Here is a 26,131-nt window from a genome sequence, read left to right as displayed (position 1 = left end):
TCATTCTTTATCAGAGACAGCTCAAAGTATAAAAGATAACGTGGAGTCAAAAGGAAAGAACAAGATCTTCTCTTGTTTCAATGTAGTAACTCAGATATTTTTTATCCTGGTCTTGGAACCAAGATAAGTTTGGTTTATGGTACAAATGTGAAATAAACGATTAAAGAGTCTGTCTGAAATCTCATAGTTCTTGGCCACAGAGTAAGACAAGACAGAGTGTGCCCACTGTAGTATTCATGCTGGGATGTAAGTAAAGCACGTCAGGCCTTGTCAACCCAGACAATGGTTATTGTAAAACGTGTTGTGCAGTGTTCATGGAATAGTAAGGTAGAATGGAAACATAATTCATGCAAGAGATCAAGGACATCAACATCCTGAATTATTTGCAAGAGACTGGTCCATGAAGGTGACTCTTCCTAACTTCACATGGCTTGGTCATGGCCTACCCAGGGGTAGAACCATGCGCTATACTCAAAATATTTAACAATGCTTATGGCGTGGCGTGGGCGCTGACCAATCAGAACAGATGCTGACCCACTCTGGTGGCTGGAATGGAGCCAAGGAAGCTAATCACTGTGCGAGGCATTACTTATTAGTTGCTAAGTACAGGGAGATGTGGAATATTCCAGAGGTGAGGCCCTGATGGCTAGGGTGACAACATCAGGAGGACTGAGCGGGCTTCCCCGGTGGCGCAATGGTTGAGAGTCCACCTGCCAATCATGGCGACACGGGTTCGTGCCCCGGTCCGGGAGGATCCCACGTGCTGCGGAGCGGCTGGGCCCGTGAGCCATGGCCACTGAGCCTGCGCGTCCGGAGCCTGTGCTCCACAATGGGAGAGGCCACAACAGTGAGAGGCCCGCATACCACAAAAAAAAAAAAAAAAAAAAAGAGGACTGAGCACTCAGGCCAATGGCTATTTACCAGTTGGTACAGGAATATTTCAATATTAACACCTTGTACCGGCAAGCATGCTCAGCATCTGATTATTATTGCTGGTTACAGCTCTTGCCCAAGCACAGAACCAAGACCTGCAGCAATAAAAGGAAAATACTTCTTTATCTAAGTCATGATCCCCGGCCCTGTTACGCATATCACTATCCAGAGCTAAGCATCATCAAGGCCTCATCCTTATCCTGGGGAAAAAATTAGAGTCAGTGCCCAGATGAAGCAGTAACTCTACTTCCAGCTCCCTGTGTCAGAGCAAAATCCTCTCTCCAGATATCTAAGATGAAGAGGATCTCTCTAGCCTCAATTTTAATCCTGATGTCTACATTCATATGTAGACATCACTCTGAAAATGTCTACAACCAAAACTACTGATTCTCTGTCCCCCTCCCTGCTGCCAAACCCATCTTCCCCTTACTTACTCTCAGCCACCTCAGTAAATGGCATTGCCACTGGCTGGGTCGGTCAAGCCAAAAGCCCAGGGATCATCTGATTCTGTCCTTGGATACCCCTGGGCCATTGATTAACACTTCCAATCAACTCTACCCTCAACACACATACGAAATCTAACCAATTCAGTCAACCTCCATCATTCCTATGCCAGGCAAGTCACCATGACAGATCACCTCAACAATTCCATAGATTCCTGATTGGTCCTCCTGCTTCTACTCTTACCAGATACAGTCTACTCTCTGTCCGGAAGTCCAAGTGTTCTTTTTAAAAAGACAATCAAATCACCTCTCTCTCTGCTAATCACTGCTCTCCCTTGGCCTCTCACAGCACTTAAGTTGAAATCCAAAACGCTGCTTCCCAACCATGCTTCCTGTCGTCCTCTCTCTCACTCAACTCAATGCCTTCAGCTCTTCCTCAAACCCGCTGAGCCCATTTCCACCTCAGGCTGTCTCCCCGCCTAGAACACTCTGTCACTCCCTGGTCCCTGTTCTCTGGGTCTTCACGCAGATTGTCCCATCTCTCAACCCAATCTCCCCTCAACAGTCACCTCCTCAGAGAAGTCTTCCTTTCAAAACTAGACCCACTGATCCCCCAGGTCTCCACTCTCTAACCCCTTATTTTGCTTTATTTTTCTTCATGGTACTTGCCTAACTTAAAATCGTCCCACGTATCTATTTATTGTCTCACTACAGTGTAAGCACCAAGAGAGCAGAGGCTTCAAATTGTTCTCTTCTCAGTCCCAGAGGCCTGGAACAGGACCTGGATGACAGCAAGCTTCCAGACATTTGCGGCGAAAATATCAATAATTGACTTTTATTATTTTTTTTACCCACTAAAGCACAGTTACTTTTTGAAAATCCTTCTTTGGTATGTACACGCTATCTTGACATTATACTGCCTTTGTGAGTCTTAAGAATTCAACGGTGAAAAAAATTCTCTATCTTAGAATGCATTCTCCATGCTACTTAAGCAGGGAAGAAACAAGTCATCTCGCGGTAAGCAGCTTAAGTGGTACAGGTGTTTCTCATCATAGATTCCTAGAATTTCAGAGCTGAGGTTTTAGTGATCATCCATCACCATGGTCTCATTTTACAGGAGCTCCCAAGGGTTCAGAGCTGTGCTGTCCCATATTATCCACATATTAACCGTTCAATGACCCCATAGGGTAGCCACTAGCCATATGGGGTCATTGAACACAATGTGTGGATAATCTGAATTGAGATGTGCTGTAAGTGTAAAATATACACCAGGTTTCAAAGATTTAATATGAAAAAAAAGAATATATCTTATTGATACCTTTTATCGGCTACATGTTGAATGACTATATTTTGGCGTATTAGATTAAATGACAAAAAAACATAAATATAATACATATATATTAGTAAAGTTAATTTTGCCTGTTTCTTTTTACTTTTAAAAAAATGTGACTACTTGAAAATTGTAAGTTATTGATACATGTGTGGCTCACATTTGCAATTCACATTCTATTCCATTACAGACCACTGGCGAGATTAGATGACTTGCCCAAAGCAAGCTGCACTTGCTTTGCAAAGCAAGTACATTACTGCACTGTAATGGAAGACCCAGAATCGCGTGCCAGACCCCTGCCTCCACTTGGACTTCCTTCCACTGCCTAATCCAACCATGGGTGTCCTACAGTGATTCTTCAGGTGATTCTTCAGGGTGATTCAGGAGAAGAGAAGAGCCATAAGAAAAGTAAGGAGCCCCTGGAATCAAACTGCCTGGTCAATCAAATCCCAGCTTCACATCTAGTAGTGAGTGACTTTGGGAAACTCATTTAATCATTCTTTACCCTCAGTTTCCTCATCAGTAAAATGGACAAAGTATACTGCATGCTTCAATAACTTGTAAGGATGAAATGAATTCATAGATATAAAGCCCTTATAATCATTTTTGACATATAAACAGTGTTATATAAGTTTACTGCCATTATTATTATTAAATGTTCCTATGCTTTAGAGTAAATTGAAGGCTAGAAATTTTTTGGCTAATGACAAATAGTGTTAGTTCAGGAGTCATTTTAATTTATTTACTTATTTGTTTATTTATTTGTACACTACATCCCCATGACTTATCTTATGCCTAGAAGCTTATACTTTTGGACCCATTTCACCCACCCCCCCCAGGAGTCATTTTTATGTCAACAGATATTTCTACAATCAGAAGTTCCAGTTAGATTACCAATTCAATACATTTCTGTCCCTGACAAACCTGTTCTGATATCCTGAGAATAACGCATATGTAAAGTCTCATGTTACTTGAAAATACAAACACAGAGAACAAAGGAATATGAAGAATTCTATTCCTGTCACTTGTCACCCAGGCAAACAGCAACCAGCTACTATTTCCTCAGTTATGCTGAAGGCAGGCACTAAACACACACACACACACACACACACACACACACACACACACACACACACACACACACACACACACACACACACACACACACACACACACAGTTTCTGCCCCGAGTGATCAAGGTAACACTTCCACTATGGCTGAAGAGTTACCACAGGAACTCAGAGCTGCTGAATCCAGCCTCTTCATTTTACCATTGAGGAGCCTCTACGCTTTATGACTTGCCCAGGGTCACATTGCAAAATAGAAGCCATTCTGGGACCTACACCAAAGATTTCTGGCAATTCATCCACAAGCATTTAGACAACAACCAGCTTTTTCAGGTAGTCGAAAGGTGAAAAGTATTAAAGGGAAAAGCAATTCATTAAACAGGTGATTATCAGATGAAATAAGGAACTGTTTACAATTCTGGAAAAAATACAAATCAGAAATAATATTTCTAATTATTGCTCTACCAGATGTCATAATATAAATTAAGGTATTCTTTGAGTTTTGTGAATCATAATAATTAAAAACAAAACCCTTTCTGTTTTGACCAGTATGATTCTCCTTAAAGAGCAAGGTGACTTTAAACAGAAATTTTAGATGCTCAAAATGAACACTTTAGACAAATGAATATACTTTTGTTGGATAATAAATTTTGCCATTTTCTGGTTTGCACCAAGATATAATTACATTGCAGATAAAATTGGTTTAATTCTCCTAAGGGCAAATTCAAATTGCCTTGTAAATGCAAATTCTCTGGTGGTAGTTGTGGTGGTGGTGGTATGTGTGTATTTGTGTGTGTATGTGTACACACAAATTGGCTTCACTGGGGCCATGCCTAATTGATAGTCACTACCTTTAGTGTCCAATCCTATTCTGATGAGCTTATGTCAAATAAACCAAAGCCTCCTCCACATTTCTTCCACCAGTCTATCCTCAAACACAGACACAAATTAACTGAGGCAAGGCAGAAAGACTTCCTCATTACCCTAAATGAACGGTAATTTGAAAATGGTCAGGGAAAGTTCCAGCAGGTTCCTCACCCATCAGCTACCTGTAGTCAGTCTGCAATTCCACAGTGACAAATACAAAGGCAGAGAGAAGATATTAAAGGGGGTGATTCAGTCAACTTTTAGACCAAGAAGAAGCATTTAAACCCAAACACTTGCTTTGAAGGCTTACAGTTGGTAGAGGTTTGGGTAGGCTTATGGTTTGTGACAAGGGCTTTATATTTAAAGAACAGGATGAAATAGGGTGAATTAACTCATTCTTAAATAGCTTAGTGTTTCTATTGAAAGGAAAGAAACGTATAAACAATATTAGACTGATATGTTCAAACACAGAATATCAAAAGCAGAATATAGACAAGCTTTAAGAAACAACCTGATAGCTCTCATCTCTTGAATCTGAGATCTAAGTGTTTCTTCTTTAAAGTTCAGTGACAGTAGGGACTTCCCTGGTGGCTGATTTTTAGGCTGAGACTGTACATCTTCTTGGTTGGGTTGAACTTTGCAAGCCACAAAAGGTGAAGGAATAAGAAACAAATCAAGGGCTTCCCTGGTGGCACAGTGGTTAAGAATCTGCCTGCCAATGCAGGGGACACAGGTTCGGGCCCTGGTCCGGGAGGATTCCACGTGTGGCAGAGCGGCTAAGCCCGTGCGCCGCAACCGCTGAGCTACTGAGCCTGTGCTCTAGAGCCCGCACGCCACAACTACTGAAGCCCGCGTGCCTGGAGCCCGTGCTCCCCAACAAGGGAGGCCACCACAACGAGAGGCCTGCGCACCACAACAAAGAGTAGCCCCTGCTCACCGCAACTGGAGAAAAGCCCACGAACAGCAGCGAAGACCCAAGGCAGCCAAAAATAAAATAAATTAAATAAATTTAAAAAGAGAAAAAAAAAGGAACGAATCAAATATACAGTAATAATGCTCAAGTTAAATTTAAGAATAGGTATGATAATCATGAGCAGCACTGAATTTTTTTGATGCTGTCATTTAAAGCATTTAATCTGATACAAAGTAATCTGAATATTAGAGTTGTGATTAATTTACAGGAGTTAATAGTATAGATTATTATTTGATTTGATTACACTTAAGAATGGTATTTTATTTTATTACATTTAGAAAACAGTATTTGACTGTTTAAAAGAATAAGATTAATTTAATCTAGAACTTTAGGTTTATGAGATCACTGGAGCCACTTAAATGCTTAGCTTTTTCTTGCCAGCTTTGTCAGTGTGTTGATATATTTGAGGACACTCAGGTTTTTTAAATGTGTTAATAGGTTTTAAGTGTTTAAGGGAAATTTAATTATTTACTTCACCGAATTAATAAGTAGAGTTAACTTAGTAGTAAATTAAAAACTAACCAAAGAATTAAGTGAAAGGCATAGTTATTTTTATTAAAAAATTATGAGGTTTTTAAAAATTAAAATGGACATTAAAGGCTTAGGAAAACTAGGCTTTTATATTTCTCAACCTTGACAAACTCAATATCAAGTAAAACAAACAGCTTCAAATGTTTATTTGCTCGCAAAAAAAAAACCTCCTATAAAATATCTGAAAAGTCAACTGCAGAAAATACAAGTATGTCATATATCACTAGAATGTCCAGAGAATGAGAGACCCAGATATGGTATTGACTTCCAGCCAAGATCCTCATCATGTTGGATATTAGACACCCCTCCCACAAACATATTACATTCTGACTTTTCTGCCTTAGAATTGCATATGATTGGGAAAGAACCCCCAGATATATCGGGAGTTTAAAAGCTGAGTGCAAAACAGAATGTATGGGGCTTCCCTGGTGGCGCAGTGGTTGAGAATCTGTCTGCTAATGCAGGGGACATGGGTTCGAGCCCTGGTCTGGGAGGATCCCACATGCTGTGGAGCAACTAGGCTCGTGAGCCACAACTACTGAGCCTGCGCGTCTGGAGCCTGTGCTCCGCAACAAGAGAGGCCGTGATAGTGAGAAACCTGTGCACCGCGATGAAAAGTGGCCCGCGCTTGCACAACTAGAGAAAGCCCAGGCACAGAAACGAAGACCCAACACAGCAAAAATAAATTAATTAATAAACTCCTACCCCCAACATCTTCTTTAAAAAAAAAAAACAACAGAATGTATAATATTTTATTAGCTAGGATACCAGTTTAGCTGCTATTGAAAAAGGGTCCCATCGTTCCTAGCTCAGGGCTAGTATGGCACCTTCATAGTATCAGGGATACAGGCCTTTTCTACCGTGTTGCTTTTTCATCCTCAACACCCAACTTCCATCTCATGGGGAAGAGATGGTTGCTCTAACTGCTACCACCAAATCAGCATTCTTCTCTAGAAGGGAAGGAGGCCCCTTTCCTTTTAAGGTCACAACTCAGAAATCGCCTATATGACTACAGTTTATATCCCATGGGCTATGAACTTAGTCAAATGACCACACCAGCAGCAGGCAAACTGAGAAATACAGTCTTTACCTCTGGGTCATGTGTCAAGATATTACCTTACTACAGAAGGAGGGAGAAAAGAAGATATGCAGGAGACTGCTAGCAGTCTTTGGTACAAATATGCCACTCTTTAAGTTAAAAAATTTTTAACTTAATTTTTCACTTTTGTGCATAAGAAAATATGAAAACTTAGGAAACAAATAAGACGCATGCAATAAATCCTCGGTTCCAGAACATCGGCCCACAATCCAATGTCAGTATGTAACAAAGTTTTCATCCGTCCAAAAGTGAAAGTTTAATATGAACAAATAGTGAGTCATAAATATTTATTTATCCAATTTAAAGTATCGTCTATTAAGAATAAGCCCTTTCCACTATTTGAAGTTAAAATATCCTTTCATTTATGCAATTATATTGATACTAAATGGCAATACATTTTTTCATTCAGCAGATGTTTCTGGAAGAACCAGGCACTATACAAGATCTTGAGGACTCACTGGTTCTAATAATCCCTACACTCAGCAGATATAGAGTCTAGCGGGGAAGATGAAAAGAACCATATTAGAAACAGAGTTTCAAACCATGATGACTACCATTTTAAAAAAGAAATACAGAATGGGCTATGGGAGAATACTCTGGGGGGACTTATTCTGGATCAGGGAGTCAGTGAAGGCTTCCAGGAGGAAGGGGTATTTAAGATGCCTTCTGAAAAGGAGTAGCAGTTAGCTAGAAGACTAGTAAGGACTCATGTTGAAGGCAGATGACTGGCATGTGCAGACATCTAAAAAGGAAGCATTTGGCCCACTAAAGGTCCTAAAAGGGGGCTCTACAGCCAGAAGTGAGTGATCCCAGGGAATAATGGCAGAGGGGTGGCAGGGGATGGGTAGAAGGTCTCACGGGCCGCGCACAGATTTTAGATTTGCATCCAAAGGCAATGGGAAGACATAGAAAGGTTTTGAGTGGGAAAACAAGAATCCAATTTACATTTTTAAAAGGTCACTCTGGCTGCAGCATGGAGAAAGGACTCAGGGCTAGGGAGCAGTAGAGGATGAAGTAATCCAGACAAGAGTTGGGGCAAATACAATGGCAAGAAGTGGGCACAGTGGGGATTTGGCCTCTTGAAGTACATTTGGGTGAGATGTTGGTTCTGGGAGACAGAAATAGGACCATGATTCAGAACCAGGGCTCTGGAGTCAGACTCTCTGGGTTCGAACCCTGGTTCTACCCTGGCTGGTGAACCTTGCTTTGGAGCCTCAGTTTCCTCATCTGTAGAATGGGGAGGACAATAGTCACTGCACCTCCAAGCACAGAGAGAAACAAATGAGATCATTCATTTCAAGTGCCCAGAATGATGATGGGATGTACACATGTTAATGTTTTATTATTATTATTCCATTTCTAGTGTTAGGTGTAGTAGAAGAAAGATCAAGAAAGACTCTCTGGATTCTGGTTTGACCACACGGGTGGTCAGGGGTACCATTTGTTGAGATAAGAAAGATGGGTGGAAACGCATGAATCAGGGAGAGGTAAAGTGAAGACCCTTCAGGTTGGTTCAGTGTGTTCCATTTTGGACATGTTAAGAAAGGAGTTGTTAAATGTGTCTAATATCACCGTTTAAATTGCTTTTTAGAGGAATATACTAAAATATTTTTAACATTCTCACTTGGTAAATTTTTCAAACGGATAGTCCCATTTTGTTTACTTTCCCAAATTTTTAAAAACAAACTCAAAATTACAAAATCTGAAGACCACTGTTTTAAATAATACCAATTACAAAGATTTATATCAACAAACCAACATATACATATGTGAAGCACATAAGGTCTTGCCACTTCAAATATCCCCACTTAGTGCGATATCAGATGCTTACTTCTGCCAGCTGCACAGAAAGAGGCCATTTTCCTATGAAATTTGGTCAGGTTATGGTGCGGCTCCTAACACATCAGACTAGGTCTTAAGCTTCAGAGGATTTAAGTCATTGTAATGAAAGATTCTTTTAGAGCTTCCAAATTTCATATTCATAAAATTAAGTGTGAGATGGGTCTCCAAAATCATGAAGTCTAACTCTTAAATACAGACAGAACTACTAGATATTTACAAAAATTACATAAAGACCAAGATGAACTATGATTTTTTTTCAAATTATCTCAGAATAAAGCAATAGCAAAGAACAATTAGCAAATGTCTCAACTATAGTTCTGTTTACATATCAAAATCTTATCGAGTACCATTACTAGGAAAGCAGTACAAAGAATATATTTTGCCAAATATCATTTCACTTCTAGGATCCGAGCTCAATTTTCTTATTCTGACACCACTAATCCAGGTATAAGCACATTCAAAATGAGTAATTAGCCCAGATCTTATACATGTAAAAAACAAACCAATTCTGGAATTTTCTAATTTTCCTTTCTTCAAGGCCCAAACCAGGTTTGTCTTCCTCCATGAATGTTCCTACAGTGCCCCAAACAACAGAGACGTCCAGCTCCTGTAAGAAATTCACACTACTCATCTGGTATTTCATGGAAACCACTGTAGAGACAGAGAAACATATTTATTCAACCAGTGTTTAAGCTAGGCTCTGCTCAACATTGCAGGTTCAGTGGTGAACAAAGCCACCATAGAGTTCAAGGTCTCATGTGAAACTCTTCCTAGACTCAACCAATTGCCTGGATGTGGCCCATCCACAATTATTCAGACACTGGAGCAAACAGTAGCATATATCGGTGCTCTCACAACATTTTGTTGCTCTAATTTTCTTCTCAAACTTCTTTATATATAAAAGTCCCACTGATCTAGGAAGCAACTCTTTTTAGAGTTTCATAGCATAAGATTACTTGAACTCAGTGGGCTGATGGCAATATGACAGTGGCTTCTTTTCCAATCTAATTTCAGCACTTAATCAGTTTTACGAAATTGAATTCTTTGTCAATAATTGGGGCAGTTTTGCTTCGTTTTAAATGTGTACTATCAGAGGGAAAAAAAGAGAAAAACATAACCTTATATCTTTGATTTCAAGATTTATTGCCACACAAATTAACATTCTCAAGGTCAAGATGCCTTTGCATTGACGTGTATATTTCCTACAGCGCAGTAAATGAAAATCTGTTTTCAAATCAATGGCATATCTTAGAATGGATGTTGCCTTAGAAATGAAATTCAATATGAAGACTCGGTGACTTAATGAAAGAATGGGCTGGCAACTAAGAGACTGGACTCCTCACTATGGCTTACTGTCAGTTAGCTACTGACTACAAGCCCTGTGACATCTGCTGAGTCTCTCCAGTCCTCTGGACCTTTGCCACTCCACCCATAAAAGTTTGCACTTGTGTTTCTCAAACTCTGTGGTAAGGGACCAGTTTTTAAATTTTTCCCATTCAGTTGCAGACTGTTACATCAATGAAATACAATAAAAATACCCTCTGATGCCACAGCAATGTTAAATTGCTATAAAAGTTTCTAGATGCTTATTCTTGATTTCTGTACTTGTCTTACATGCACACTGGCCCGGGACCCACAACTACTTTTTGAGTGGCATTGACTCGGACAACTAGGATTTAGACCACTAGGTACATTAGATGATGATTCTGCAAATGATTTATCACCTTCATTTATCTCATTTTGTTTAGTAATACAATTAGCTTATATTTCCCAATTACATAGTAGCTGAGCAACAGAAAAGCATCCTGGGGATGAGTTACTCAAAATGAAGGTGTTATTCATGGCAGGTTCAAGACAGCAGTGGCATAGTTAATCATCTGTGGGTCACTGACAACTGACTGACCATACAAAAGATGCCTTTCAGACAAAATAATAAAAGATAAATGTTCTCTTTTCCTCTCATTCATTAAAAAAGTACAAAACATGAGAATGTATCAGTTACTTAGGAAAGAAAACAAAACTTGAGAACCAGGAATATTACCCTTTGGATGGAAATACCAGCCAATGTTCCACAGAGGGTGAACTTTCAAAGAGCAGACTGATATATGGTGGCTCACGCTAAAATATGTCTCCTCCGCACCACTTAGTCCATACTGGAAAGGTAACTACTTAATGGTTATTGGCCATAAAACCATTGCAATTTATAGGAGCACAACTTTTGGAGTTGTACATCAAAGTGCAAGGGTCCACGCAAATGCACACTGTTGCTTTTGTAAGGACTCTTGCCAAGGTAAGACGTACATACATGCGTGCCTGCTCTTCCTCTTTGCCCAGCAACCCGGCACCTGAGGACAAAGGCTAAACAGCCGCTACAGATTACCCAGCTCACACTCTGAAGACCCTTCATCAAGTTGGTGAGGGAAAGATTGCTTCAACTTCAAGAAATAGAGCATCCGCTAGGCAGGTTGATCCTAGGGGCCTCCTAGATATCCGCTGAAAGAGAAGGATATCTGCCTTAGAGCCTAGGGCAGCAGAGTCTGGCCAGTCCTGAGCTGCAGGCTAATGCTATAAAACAGGTCACCTGGAGGCCTTATTAACATACAGCCTGCGGGTCCCACTCCAGAATTTGGTTCAGAAGGACATGATGGGGACTGAGACTTTGTATTTCCAACAAGTTCCCAATGCTGATACTGCTGGTCCTGGGAACACACTTTGAGAACCACTGGTATAAACCATCTGATGACAGAATGGAAAAGACCTCAGAGGTCACCTGATCCAAGCCTTTCATTTTACAGGTGAGGATCCTAGGGTTCAAAAGGGAATGTCTTGCTCATGGTCATATACCGACTACTCAGAGGCTACCTCCACCAAAACAAAAACAAAACAAAACAAAACACTCAGGTTTCCAGAGCCTTAACGTGCTGTTCCCTTCAAGATTCTAAGTTATGGGGCTTCCCTGGTGGCGCAGTGGTTAAGAATCAGCCTGCCAATGTGGGGGACACGGGTTCGAGCCCTGGTCCGGGAAGATCCCACATGCCGCGGAGCAACTAGGCCCGTGTACCACAACTACTGAGCCTGTGAGCCACAACTGCTGAGGCCCGCACGCCTAGAGCCCATGCTCTGCAGAGGGAGAGGCCGCAGTGGTGAAGAGCCCACGCACCGCAGCGAGGAGTGGTTCCCGCTCACCACAACTAGAGAAAGCCCGCGCGCAGCAACAAGGACCCAACGCAGACAAAAATAAATAAATTAAAAAAAAAAAAGATTCTACGTTATGACCCCACATCCGGTGCCTGCTCTCTGAGAAGGGGCACCAGCAGGGACTTCATGTTGTTGACTGTCCTATCTCCGTACCTTTCTGGGAACTGTATGCTACTTCTATCAGTGACCTTGTAACCGAGCCCAGACAGGGGGTTGGCAGCACAATGGGAACGATTTCTTGCCGAGATTTTACACTCACAAAGGCTGGCTCCAGAGAGCACGCTCTCACCACTATACCCTCCTGCCTCTCCCCCCAGCTCTCTGGCAGATGGGCACAATCAGATGGCCCGAGGTTTTGAAAAGTGACAGAGTAGCGGGAGACAGTCATTTGCGGCTCTCACGTGGAGGTAAGCGTCCAGGGCAGCCTCGGCGACTCTCGGCTTGGGGTGACGCGTCTCTGGCTGTGTGCCTGGCAGTCTGGTCTGACCCCAACGTCAAGACTACCTTGGATTCTGCCCTTTGGCTTAGCCTGCTCTCCAATCCCTATCAAGTCTATGAGCTTCCTGCTTCCCCGCCAACAAATTATTCTTCGGCTTAAACGGTCTGCAACCAAGAACCCCGCCCAATGTGATAAGCCATTAATTTACCCAGCAGCCAACTGCTGCAATGAAAGCGGGGCTCTGCAGAGGGTCCTGCCGTGCTTTCCACTTTCAGAGCCCTGGGATTTCGGCTGGTACGCTTCTGATTCCTTGGGCAGTGTTTGCAGCAGTGGTTGCTGCCCTTGCAGGGAGCCGGGACCCAGGCCACCTGTATTTAGATGAAGCCACGTCTGTGCTGTGTGTCTCCCAGACAAAAGTGATTGATCCAGGAGCTGCACCCTCACCCACACGGGGCCGCAGGCTCTCTGACAGGGACAAGAAAGGCCCGGGGGCTCTAGAGCTCCAAAGGGGACGGAGCCAAGTCATGTTGGTGGCCGTGGAGAAGGGTCCCAGGAACGCCCTGGCACTTGCTTTCCCACTTTTTACTATTTGATCCTTTTCATTTCATGAGATGCCCTGGTAAGAATCCTTCCAGTAAAGTCTCTCTTTTGCCTGAATTTCAATCTCTGCCTTTAGTAACACAATAGCTTGGCTACACTGACTTGCTGACACCCCTCTCTGTCTGCCTTCTCAATCCAGCCATCTCCCTCCCTGCAACGCCACACATGGGGCTTCTTACAAGGACAGTTTTCTCTTGTGATTCAGGTATCACAGAAGAAAAGAAAATAAAAAGGTGATACAGAATAGAAGCCATCTTTTTTTTTATTTTTATCTTTTACGAAAAAGAAAACCTTTGAGGGCTAAGCCTTTTTTCTTTTTACATTGTTTTTCGTCAAACTTCACTGGTAGATTTTTCCATTTTAAATCTGCTCACAGCAGCACAGCCTCAAAATTTTCATCCTCTGACTCAGTGCTTTAGAGATGTGGTTCTTCAGGTGCTTAGATACTATACCGGTGATTTGATTTGAATTAGGGGACTTGATATCTTTGTTTCAAGTGGCTTAAACATCTTAGAAGAAAGGGTGCAGTTCTCTACTAAAAGTGATCAAGGCCCTGCAGTGAAATGTCTTATTCGTGGACTGGGCAGAGTGGTACGAGGTGAGCCTGGGGCATGTAGTTATGCCAGAAGAAGGTGCTCCAAAAGCGATGGGGGCGGGACACAGGAACCACTGCGCAAACCCGGTGCAGTGCCTGGCACTCTGGATTGAACAAAGCCAAGAGGAAGGAACATGTGCATATTCACCATTTTGCTCCCTCTCTTCACAAAGCAAGAAAATTCTGTCAGTTTCTACCGAGAAACCCACACTGTCTACGCCATTCCCTCTAATAGACTTCCAGCCCAGGAACATGACAGTGAGTTCTACAATGGAATTTTGTTATAACCAATGCAATAAAACTTTGGGGGACTCAGATTTTTCAACGTTTTAGTGTAAGGAGAATAAGATTTTAAAGTCAGCTTAAGGTTCAGAAAACAGTAAGGCAAACCCAAGGTGAAACATTTTTGTTAAAGCACGACCAGGACAACTTACACAAACTGCTAGAGACCTACAACTGGTCAACTAAAATGGAAATGACACCTCACTGGTGGCTAAAAATGCTCAAAAACAGTGTGATGCTAGCTGCCACTTACCACTGCCAGACAGAGCCGAGAGAAGTTAGTCCACAATTAACAAAGGGTAGAGGCAGGGCTTGAACCCAGGCAGTCAGGCCTCATAACCTACATTATTAATCCCTATACCAGCATAAGTTAAATACCAATTCCCCAGTACACATTCCTTCCAGACAGTTCCAAGATGGGGTCTGCATCCAAAATTAAGCCATCAGAGTTGCTGGCGACCCTCAACCCAATTAACAAGCAACACTTTCCCAAGCCTCATTCCACACCAAGAACCAATAAAAGATCACATTTCTCCCCATTTAATTGCTATTATCCAGACACTTTCTTCCTATACTGAGTGGTGCTCATCAGGGCTCTTAGAACTCTTTTGTCCTACTTTTATCTGAAGAACTGATAAGGAATTTCTTTCTACTAAATTCAGCCGTCTCCTTTATTTCCCCCATCTCCTTCCACTGAGAGAGCACCACGCTGACATCTTGCGAATACCAGCCCCAAACAGACAGCAATTTTTATCTTTCCCTGCAGACACTGACCCATGCTTTTATTAAGCACAAACGGGATACTGCCCCACTGAATGCACTTTGGAAACATCCTCAAATCATTTAGTTGCAACAACATGCTTCCTTGTCAAAGAGTTGGTGGCCTTTCAGGTCATTCCATGCTCCACACAGGATCCTCAATTCCCATTTGCAAAACAGAGTTTTCACCTGAGGTATCCAGGCAGCAGATCATCTAATGCACCCATTATAGAGGCTCAGGTGTTTTATTTTTTTTTAATTAAATTGCATGACTTTAGACAAAGCAGCATTCCCTGCTTCCTTTATCTTGGGCATCACCTCCTCCTCCTCTATCTTAAGAAATGCAAGTATGACCTGCTCCCTTACAGAGTAATCAGAGGTTTCAAAGTCCATCCTTGGGACTGTAGACAATTCCATGTGGTATGGAAACTTTCAAACAGTTTCTGAGTGACTAGCACTGAGACTGTGTGCTAGTCACAGCTGGGCACGATGAAAAGGGGGATCCTGGAAGGTCAGGCAGTGCTGAGAGGGGCAAGGGCCTGGCGGGTACAAAGAAGGATTCTAATTACCTGGATTAAGTATGACTTCCAGGGAAAACATACCTACAAACATTCCTACCCTAGTCTGAGCGTGAGTAAATCGAAGCCTTTTACTCGGAACAGGCTTATCACCTGAATGGTGATAAGAATCACCAGAGTGGCTCAGCTTACTGTTGAATTTTCATTTGTCAAGCTCCTGGTATATTCCAGACACTGAACTTCACACACTGACACAGATCAGAGTATTTCACAATGATAGAGGGTTCAGCCCGTCCTTGAAAAGAAAAAGTATGCAGCTAAAGCCAGGCCCGCCCCTAACCTCTGGGGGGCCCAGGGCAAGAGGACGATGAGGGCCCACATAATTACTTGAAATTGCTATCCTCTAGCAGACTGTCACAGAATCCTCCTTCCTTGACATATGCAGCTTTATATCAACCTGGAAGGCCAGGTACAATTAGAATTCTCAGACCCCTCAGAGTTCTGGGCCAGGTGTGAGAGGGCAGCCCCAGCCAATGGACAGAATCCCTTCCCTTCCCCACCCAGGCTCCATCTCTCCTCCAGGAAGGCCTCATCTCTCCTCCAGGAAGGCCTCTTGGGCACACCTGTAGGCCCTCAGCCCACATTTCCAGGCTCTTCCACAACCCCAGTACAGCTGCCTCATTAGGCACTCCTCAGGGAGGGGGTCTGCTCCCCCTACTTGCACAGAGCAGGCTTGGGGTCTCTGAATTCCCTATTTCAATGGGGGTCTGGGGTGCAGTGGGCAGTGTGGACTCTGGGTGGGCAGTCCGGTCCACCTGCAGACACTAGCCCAGTGGGGAAGGGCACAACCTGGGGAAGGGCAGAACCTGCCCTCCTAAACCCAGGGAATAATTACACAGGGGTTCCCTTGCCCAGGTCTGAAGGTAAAACTGACAAAAAGCCCTCTCTATTTTTTTCTAGCTAAATGGACTTTTCTTTCCTTGAAGCTTTTTGGGAGGGTGACTCCTTAAAGATGAATAAACTGGTATAAGAGAGGATTCCTGTCTGGAAGAGATGAAAGAAAAAGTTAAATATTTGCAGCTCTCTAGAAATATATGATAGCTGCTACCCTGGTCTGAAAGAAGGAAAAGGTAAATATTCCTCAAACAGCAAATGGACTGAACAGGGTTCTATAACATCAGAAGAGAAGGGACCCTGCCCTATGTCATATCTGGGGCAAACCTTAACATTCTCTTTCCGGTTTTGAAAGTGGGCGTCCCACCTAGGCCTGTGCGGAGGCCAAAATAACCCGACGAAGAACTAGCCAGCGCGGCTGGGGCAGCGGAGTCCCAACCCTAGGAACGAGCATACGAGCACACGCTGAGCGGATCTGAGCTAGGCAGGTGTGGGCCTTCGGCAAACAGGGCTCCCCAAAGGGACCCCCGGGAGGCAGGCGGGACAGTGGTTAAGGCTTGGGCTTCACCCCGACGACCGACCCGCTATCTGCTGTGCCTTCCTTTCCTCGGTCAGGAAAAGTTCGCCAACTTTCCGTCCTCCGTTTTTAATTCTCAAACGGAGAAATCACCTGCTCGCATCACTGCGCGGTGATGCCAAGAACTTAGCGCAGTTCCACACTTCGTAAGCTCTCGGTCCCGCGTGCTTGTTTAGACCTGAGAGCGCAGGGGGCAGAGCTAGCGCTGAACCCAAGATGGGGATCAAACAGCTCCCCACCACCGACCCCCAACATCCAAGATACGGTTCTGCAGAGGCTGTACGACGCTGGGGACCGAGGGGTGGGGTGGATGAGGCTTTAGGGAGAGAGGCAAAGCACAACGGGGAAAGCAGACAGGGGTCTAGTTTGGAGGTAAGAAAGGGGGTGCCTTAGAATGCCGCCCAGCTGGAGGTGCAAAGGACTGGGCCCAACTTGCTGCCATCCGCGAGCCCCTGGGGAGGGGAGGAAGCTGCGCTGCACCCCGCTCGGCTCCAGGTCCTCCAGGCGGGTCGCACGCGAGGGAAGCGGCCCGGAGGGAAACACTCGGCGCTCAGGGGTCTGGGAGACGCAGCCACTCACCCAGCAGCAGCAGCTTGAGCTCGCGGCGCGCGTCCTTCTTGTCCCGGCGAAGCTGCCGCTCGATCTCGGCGCTGATGCGCTGCGACTCCTTCTCCTCCGCGGACAGGCAGCAGCAGCCGGCCATGGTGCGCGCAGCCCCCGACGGGCTACGCCGTTTCCAGGGCCCGGACGCTCCGCCGGCCGCTCTCCCAGCCGGTCCGCGACAGCACCCGAGGTCGGTGGGAAAAGACTGGGGGGCCGACTCGAGTTTCGGAGTATAAGGCCGGGACCACTAGGGCTCAATCCCTCCTCGAAGGGTCGGCTCCGGGGCGGGAGCGAATTTGGAGCTCTGGGAAAGCTCAAGTGCACCGCAGCTCTGGGCTCACCCAGCCCCAAGCTCGCTCAGGGGAGGAGGAGGGCGAACCGGGGGAGACAGCGTTGCCGGCCCCCGGAAGATCAGCGCGGCCCTTGGCACAGGAGCGTGACAGGGAGCGCAGACCGCTCGTGAGAAGTTGGGGCGTCGCTGCCGGGGGCGGTGGGGAGCGGGAACTCCCGGCCTGGCGGTGTCCCAGGCAGGTGGCAGGCAAGGCGTGGGATGGAGGCAGAGGTCCTTGGCTAGCCCTTTCCTACAAAGTTCTGAAAACCTCAGCAGTGATCGCCGCCTAAGACCGAATGGAAAAGTTCCTGGAGGCCCCCGTGGTTCTAAGTGGCAGAAGGAGGCGGAGCTTCTCGAACCCGCAGCCTTGGCGTCTGCCCAAGCTGGCCTTCGGGGCACGCCAAGCCGAGGGCGCCTGGGGGCGAAAGAGGTGAGCAGGGAGCTGGGGCGCGGAGCCCAGGCGTCTCGAGTTTCGGGGAGCGGCCCCCACACCTTTCTCCCTGGCCGTGGCGTCCCGGCGCGGGGAAGACGGTGGGCCGAGGGGCCGCCAAGCCCAGCTCCCTGTCCGGAGCCAGGTTCCGACAGGTGAGTGAGGTTCGCCAACTCGCAGCCTCAACTCCTCCCAGCTGCGAGAGGAGCCGAGCCCAGCGTCCGCAGCGCGACGCAGCCCGCGGGCGGCGAGTTTGAGTTCTGCCGACCTGAAATTGAGCCTCTCGCGCCAGCCTCAGCACGACGCACACCGCGGTTTCCTAGACGGGCTTCTTCCGCTTCCGGACGCCGCAGCCCAGCGCCGGCTCGGCCAAAGCCCTTGGTCAGCTCGGCCGTCTGCCTGCAAGGTGGGGCTGGGCCTGAGCCGGCTGGCGCTGCACTCAGAAGCAGCTGCCCCTGGGTTCAGTTAAATAAGAGAAGTGAGAGAGCGAAGGGTAAATAAATATCCTCCCGGCCCCTTCGTAACCCGCCGGACGAGGAGGGTTGAGGACGTGAGGAATGGAAAACGGCTGGCTACTTTGCATTTTACGATGAGAAAGACTCCTCCTTTGTAAAGAGGGCTGACCCGTTTCCAGCAGCCCCTGGCCTGGTCCCTGCCCCAGCCCTGAAGCCTGATAGCCGTCTCGCAAAGCTGTGTCCGCACAGCCACATTGGCCTGGCTCCTGGAACGTGGGGATCACGTTTGAGCTGCATTCATAAAAACTTAAAAATTAAAAAGCACCGCTTTGTACTCAAGTGGCACAATAGAATGCGTATTAACAACATCTGATTTTGTCTTCTGTGTACATTTTGAGGCAGAGGGCAAAGAGTTTCGCGGGAAAAGCAGAAAAGTGAAGGTGGAGGGAGGGGATCCCGTCGTCCACGGCAATGAATGTTTTTTTTTTCCTTCTCGTCAAGTCAGCATGTGCCACGTAAACACTTTATGGCGTTAGGCAATTAGCTAATGCTTCCTCTATTAATAGAAGCCTAAGTGCTTTTCTTAGGAGTAGCATATATTTCAATTCAAACTGAGGAGCATATTGAGTGGAGAGAGTGGTATATGTCATTATATAAAGAACTTGGCATTAGGATGCTATCTGGCTGCAAGGTCTTATTATTTACTTTACAGTTTAGGGAATGTAGAGGAATCAGGCATTAAAAATGCATGTGCTTACATTCTTAAATGCATAATTATTTTAGTTGCCTTGCAGGCATAAATTGACAGTAACAGCGACCCCTACAGGAAAGCTTCTGGACATGATCTTAGCCATTTAGTCACAAGTCTCTCTTAGCTCTTACATTCATTTACAATTTGAGAATAAGACCTCTTGGCTTCTCAAATTAATAATTGCGTCATAATTATTAGTACTTTTTAAATGATTAAAATTAGGGCAAATTTGAACTCCCAAGTTAACTGGAATAACTCTATTAGGTCTAAAGTTGCTAAGATTGCAAGAAAGATATGAAGCGTATTGTTTATAGCAAATCTGCAAAACTTTCCTGGGCTGGTGAACTTGGCAGTGTGTATCAGAAGCCTTAAACATGTCCATCCCCTTTGACCAAACTAGTAATTCTCCCCTTAAGAAATAATCGGAGAGGCCAAAGTTTTTATTTCTAATAGCAACAACTCAAAACAATCTAAATGCCCAACAAAGGTGAACAGTTCCAATAAATTATGGTATTATGCATACAATGAGATATTATATAGTCATTAAATATGTGAGTATGTAACAAACATGTGAATAACAAAGATTCGGGGGGAAAACCTCAAAATATATGGAGTATAAAAGTCAAGATACAAAAATATAAACAGTATGATACAAATTTTATTATGGAAACACACATAATGAATTTTTAAGGGACTAAAAGAACATATACCAACAAGGTAAGTTGCTCTGAGTCATAGCTTTTTGCTTGATTTTAATTCTCTGATATAAAATTATTGGGGGCAGCTTGCATAAAGTAATCTAGGCCCTAATTTCCTCAGCTGTAAAATCAAAGAGGAAGAACCAGAATAAACTCACAGGGATCTCCCAACTCTAACATCAATTATTTCTTTGCTGATTTCCACACTTATAAGATAGTATAAAAATAATCATAAACCAAAAGTTGTTATTGACGAGTGGTAGCTAGAGAGGACTGTAAAACTAGAATATCGCAAGTCAATTATTTTTATACTTCTATTTTTTAAATTCACATCTCTATTTTCCCTATCTTTAGGATCTGGGGAAGGGATGGGAATAATTTTAAGTTACTGATTCATCTGCAACATTGTTACCGAAATTTGGCTTCTTGTACATTGGTGGCTGATTAAATCTCAGAGACACAGTTCTGGGCGGAGCAGAAAGAAATAGCTTTATTGCTTTGTCAGGCAAAGGGGGCCACAGCTGGGTAGTGCTTCAAGGCTCTATGTCCCATCCTGGAGTGGGTAGTGAGGAGTCTTACACTATTCAAGTAACAGGGCGTGATCAGCTCGTGGACATTCTTCTGATTGGCTGGTGGTGAGGTAATTGGGAGTCAGCATTATCAACCTGGTTCCAGCTGGTCTGGGGGTACATGTGCTTGTGGGCTGCATGCAGTTAACTTCTTCCACCTGGTGGGGCTTTCGGTATCTGCCAGACAGCTCAAAGCACATGGCTCAATATTATCTATAGTCCTTGAGGAAGCACTAAAGGACCTTGACTTTGTTTAATGGCTAAAATATTATTATTTGGTCTTGCTTGACTGTTTTCCTTTCTTTCTGCATTTTCTCGCTTCTCTGATTAAATGTATTCTTTGACAAGTTTTTCTACAGACAAAAGGCAGGCAGAGGACATGAGTGGCTGTCTATTCTGGAAAGGCCTCACAGGGTCCTGCTCTGTTACCACATCTTTCCAGGAAGGGGTAGTTTGGAAAAAAAGTCTCAGTAAAAAAGAATATTTGTTTTCTTGGGTTATTCCCGAAGTGCTGCAATTCCATTTCATTCCTCTTGAAGATCAGAGCACAGGCTGAACATGACTTTTCAGATACCTGCCAAGTGCTGGGCTGCAAAGGTGAACTAATTGTCTGAATGTCCATTGAGTCCATGCCAAGCCCATTACCAGGCTCTGGGAATTCAGATACTGAGACATTCCAGGTTTTAGGTAGGCTATAGTCCAGTAGAAAGAAGTAAGACTATGACCCTGAAATCTGAAGTCAGCCCTCCTTGCTTCCTCCCAGAGAGCAGACAGTGGAGCACAGAATCACCTAGGCGGTTCCCCACAGCCTTTAGATGTGCACAGGGGCCCTTCAGCTGAACCTCATCTCCCATCATTCTCCTGGAACCTCAGACAAATGTAACTCCATGTTCTCCACACCTCTATGTCTTAATTCATGCGTTCCCTCTTGCAGGAATGCTCTCTCTCACCTCAGACAAAATTAGGTACTTTCTTTCCCAAACACATCTCTTCTGAGACACCATCTCCACCCCTTGTCAGTCAGACTCATCTTTCTCTGCTGCCTGAGCACCTCCTATGTCCCTCTCTTCAACATCTCACTCTATTATACCTGTTTGTTTCTTCTCCTAATCCATTAGTTACTCACAAGTAGAGAGTTTTTTCTTGTTCATCCAGGTATTTCTAAATTAATAACATTTCGTTGACTGAATAACATTGAAACCAAAACGAATTAACCTGAGATAAGAGAAAGAAGAAACTAGAAGAAAGAACGGAAAGTTCTTATGGTGGAAGACAGTAAAAACAACAACAGCAAGCAAGTCCACAGCCAATCAATGTATGACTTAGGAAGGACTCTGTCCCCAATTTGCCCCCTTAGAGGGAAAGAGTGCCCTGTTTCTAAGGAAATTCCAAGGAAATGTGCACATAGTGGGCTGGAAAAATGCTATTCTCTTTGACAAATGTGGCATCTTAGAATTTTAACAAGTAACATAGAATAAAAACATGACCTTAAAGAAGTATATACAAGGCTAAAATAGCACTAATAATAATACACCTATGCTGCTTTTCAAATTGCACATGTGACCCATTCTTAGGTTGTGACCAGCATTTTTTTTAAGAAAAAGAATAGAATATCAATAGGAAATAACAAAGTATGCAACATGTATTATTGTTTCATGAAACTTTTGTTTCAGTTGTATACATAAATATCAACTCTTAAGCAGACAAGTCATTAATGGGGGTTTGCTTCTCCATATCCCAGATGGGTTAGTCTAAATAATTCCCAATTTTCTAATTCATTTTTCTGAGACTGACATGTTCCCAATTTTTCATTCAATTTTCTGAGTCCAATGTGTTCTCTAAAATGTTTTCAGTCCTCCTCTCCCCTCACCACTCCCCTCTTCCTCCACCCAATCATTTTCCAGTTTTGATGAGCGTGGTACGTAAGAGTCGATGGAGTGGTGATGGGTATTTAGACGAATAAGTAATAATTGTAGCTGGTGGTTGGATGTACTTAACATCTATTTTTCTAAGGCAGTCAATATGTTGCTCCAAAATATTTTCTGCCTGAAGACCAGAAATTGCTTATTGTATAACTTCTACTGAAAAGGCTAGAATTATCGACAATTAAGCCCACCTTCAAACACACATGACTCTGAGTGGGCAGGAATCGCTATTGTTTGTTTCTGAATCTGACTTCCCAGGGGAATTAGGTATCTCAAGAATTTAAGTAAAAATCTTCAAGGTGAGGAGTTTGGGCATTTTTTTTTCCTTTTTTTTTTTCTTTTTCTTTTCCTTCTTGCTTAAGTTCTCCCCTCCTCCACTTACATCACTCTCCCCCTGAATGAACAAATGTTAACAACCTAGTATGTTTTCTTCTTTTTTATGCTCTTATAATCATATATAAGCTTACAAACACTCATAAATGTAAATAAACATACACAGAGGGAGTTTGTCATCATTAGTTTAAAAATGGGACTGTATTGTATTACATGAACTCTATATTTTGCTTTTCTCTTTTAACACTACCTTGTGGGAATTTCAGTAAACTCTGATTCAGTCTTTCATACATTCATACATAATATTCCACAGGGTAAAAGGACCATATTTTATTTAATTTTCCCCTTTGAAGGACATTCTCTTTTATTCCCAATTTTGGCCACTAAAAACAAAGCTGTAATAGCATCTTTGTATATAAATCCTCATGCACTAGTGTTTTTATTTCTGTGTGATAGATTCCCAGGGTAAAAACTGCTGAATCGAAGGATATATACATTTTTCGTTTTCATTATGGTGGCCAGATTCCTTTCCAAAAAGACTAAAATAATTCACATTTCTACCAAAAATAGAAATACTCATGTCCCAACTAGCAATAAATACGACCACTTATTAATTTTTGGCAGCCTGAAGGGATTCAAATAATTTTAAAGTGTGGTTTTACTTTGTGTTTCCATGACTACTTGTGAATCTGTACATTTGTTCATAGCTTGTTAGTATTTGCATTTGTTACCCTGTGAACTGTCTATTTACATCCTTTGCTCATTTTTTTTAATTGGGTCATTTGTCTTTTTCTTGACAATCTGTAAGACCTCTTCCATATTACATATCTACTCTTTGTCATCTGAATTACAAATTTTCAAATATGTTTTTTGTTCTTTACCATTTTTAATGGAATCTTTTGCCATAGAAAATTTCATTTTTACATATCCAAATATCTCTATTTTCTTGCATAGCTTCCAGAGCCCCAGTCTTTGTAAGAAGGTCTCTCCATTTCTATACTGTACATTGCAGTATCTTAGATATTCTTGCAAGTGCTTTCGTTATTTCATTTTTTACATTGAAATAGTTAATCCATCTGGTGTTTATTTTTGTAAAATATGTAAGATAGGACACTAATTTTATTTTCTTCCAGATGGAAGAAAATTGTTGGCCAGTTGTGCCAACATCATTGATTGAACATTCCATCCTTTTTCCAATGAAATAAACTTCAATCTTTGCCATGTATTACACTCTCATATTGACTGAGATCCATTTCTTTAAGTCTGGACTGTTCCACTGAGCTATTTATTCCTATATCAATACCATCTCGATTTGATTACAGGGGCTCTATGAAACATTTTGGTATCTGATAGGATATATCACCCCTTCAGAGTTATCCAACTCTTCTTAGTTGTGTTCAGATATTTATTCTTCCATATGAACTATACTGATCTTCCTCTTCCTCAACTTATGATGGGGTTATGTCCCAGTAAACCCATCAAAAAATAAAAATATCATAAGTTGAAAATGCATTCAATACACCTAATCTACTGAACATCATAGCTTAGCCTAGCCTACCTTACAGGTGCTCAGAACAGTAACATTAGCCTACAGTTGTGCAAAATCATCTCACACAAGGCCTATTTTATAATAAAGTGTTGAACATCTCATGTAATTTATAGAATACTGTACTGAGAGTGAAAAACAGAATGCTGGTCTGCATACAGAATGATTGCAGGTGTATGGGTTGCTTACCTTGGTGATTGCATGGCTGACTGGGAGCTGCGGCTCGCTTCTGCTGCCCGGTATGATGAGAGAGTATGCCACCACATATCATCACTAGCCTGGGAAAGATTAAAATGCAACATTCAAAGCACAGCTTCTACTGAACGCATATTGCTTTCACACCATCGTAAGGTCGAAAACCTGTAAGTCAAACCATGGTAAGTCGGGGACCGTCTTTAATACCATTTATCAATGATTCTCTCCTGAACGTCACAGCTTAACCTTAACCCTAACTCCAACTGCTTTCTTGACATAATGGCTTACATATTAGAGGCATCTCGATGTAACAAGACAAAACAAAACTCTGATTTCGTTTTCCAAAACTTACCTTACCGCTATCTTTTCCAACTCAGACCACCAAACACCCAATGGATTGCTTCTTTGCCCCACCTCTGGCACCCAGTCTTAGCAGTTATGAACTCCTCCTTTAAACCATATATTGTTTTAGAACCACTGCATGCAGCCAACAGCTTTTGCGCTGAGCCGCTCTGGAGCTGTCATGCACAATTAATCTTTGTGAATGAGGCTCCCTGTTAGATCATAAGTGCCCCCCCCAGGTATGTTCATTTTTATTTTTGCTGCTACCACTTCTGAGCAAGCCAACAGCACCTCTGACCTGGACTAAAACAAAAGCTTTGTCACTAGTCTTCTTGCTTCTAGTCTTGAACCTCTAAAATCCATTTTCCACAGGACAAGATAGCCAGAATGAGCTTTCAGAATCCCAGAGCAGATCCCCTTATTCTCTAGATTAAAATCCTCCAATGGATTTCCATCAGAGAATAAAATTAAATGCCCTTGTTCTAGACCACAGGCCCTACATGATAGGCCATTGCCTACCTCTCTAACTTCCTATCCTAACATTCTCCCTCCTATCCTAATATGTTCCCATCATGCTTGTATCTATTTTCTTTGAGCATACCTCAGGACAGATTTATACTATCAGCTCTGCTGCCTGAATCACACTTCCTCCAAGCCTTGAGGTGTTTGGTTTCTACTTGTCAGGTAGGTCTCAACGTAAATGTGACTAAGTGCTGGCTTCCCTGACCCGTTAGCTTAAGGTAGCCACTCCTCCCTGCCAATCCACTTGATATCATCATTGTATTTTCACTGTAGCATTTGTCTCTCTCTGGTTTCTCTTGTTTCCTTCCTTCTTTATTTGTTATCATCTTCTCCCACCAGTAAAAGAAAGTAAGCTCTATGAGAAGAAGGGTCATGACTGTCATATCCACCACTGTATCCCTAGAGCCTACATCAGGGGAAGCTACGTCATCTTAAAATTGTACCACTGAACTCTGTTCAGAACCATTCTCAAAAGTAAAGTTGA

The 26,131-nt window shown here is 43.3% G+C and overlaps 1 protein-coding gene across 1 annotated transcript in view; it reads right to left on the bottom strand.

Annotated features, from left to right (window-relative positions):
- Positions 1–18,744, bottom strand: part of GNA14 (G protein subunit alpha 14) — a 195,124-nt gene extending 176,380 nt beyond the window's left edge. Inside the window, exon 1 of the mRNA XM_060154955.1 lies at positions 17,527–18,744. Within this exon, the coding sequence (XP_060010938.1) occupies positions 17,527–17,650 (124 nt within the window). The 5' untranslated portion in view covers positions 17,651–18,744. The remainder of the gene's footprint in view (positions 1–17,526) is intronic.
- Positions 18,745–26,131: the final 7,387 nt, after the last annotated feature.

This window comes from Lagenorhynchus albirostris, chromosome 7, assembly GCF_949774975.1.
Source record: "Lagenorhynchus albirostris chromosome 7, mLagAlb1.1, whole genome shotgun sequence".
Lineage (NCBI taxonomy): Eukaryota > Metazoa > Chordata > Mammalia > Artiodactyla > Delphinidae > Lagenorhynchus > Lagenorhynchus albirostris.
The sequence above is the reverse complement of the archived record's forward strand: the minus strand, read 5'-3'. Positions and strand labels throughout refer to the sequence as shown.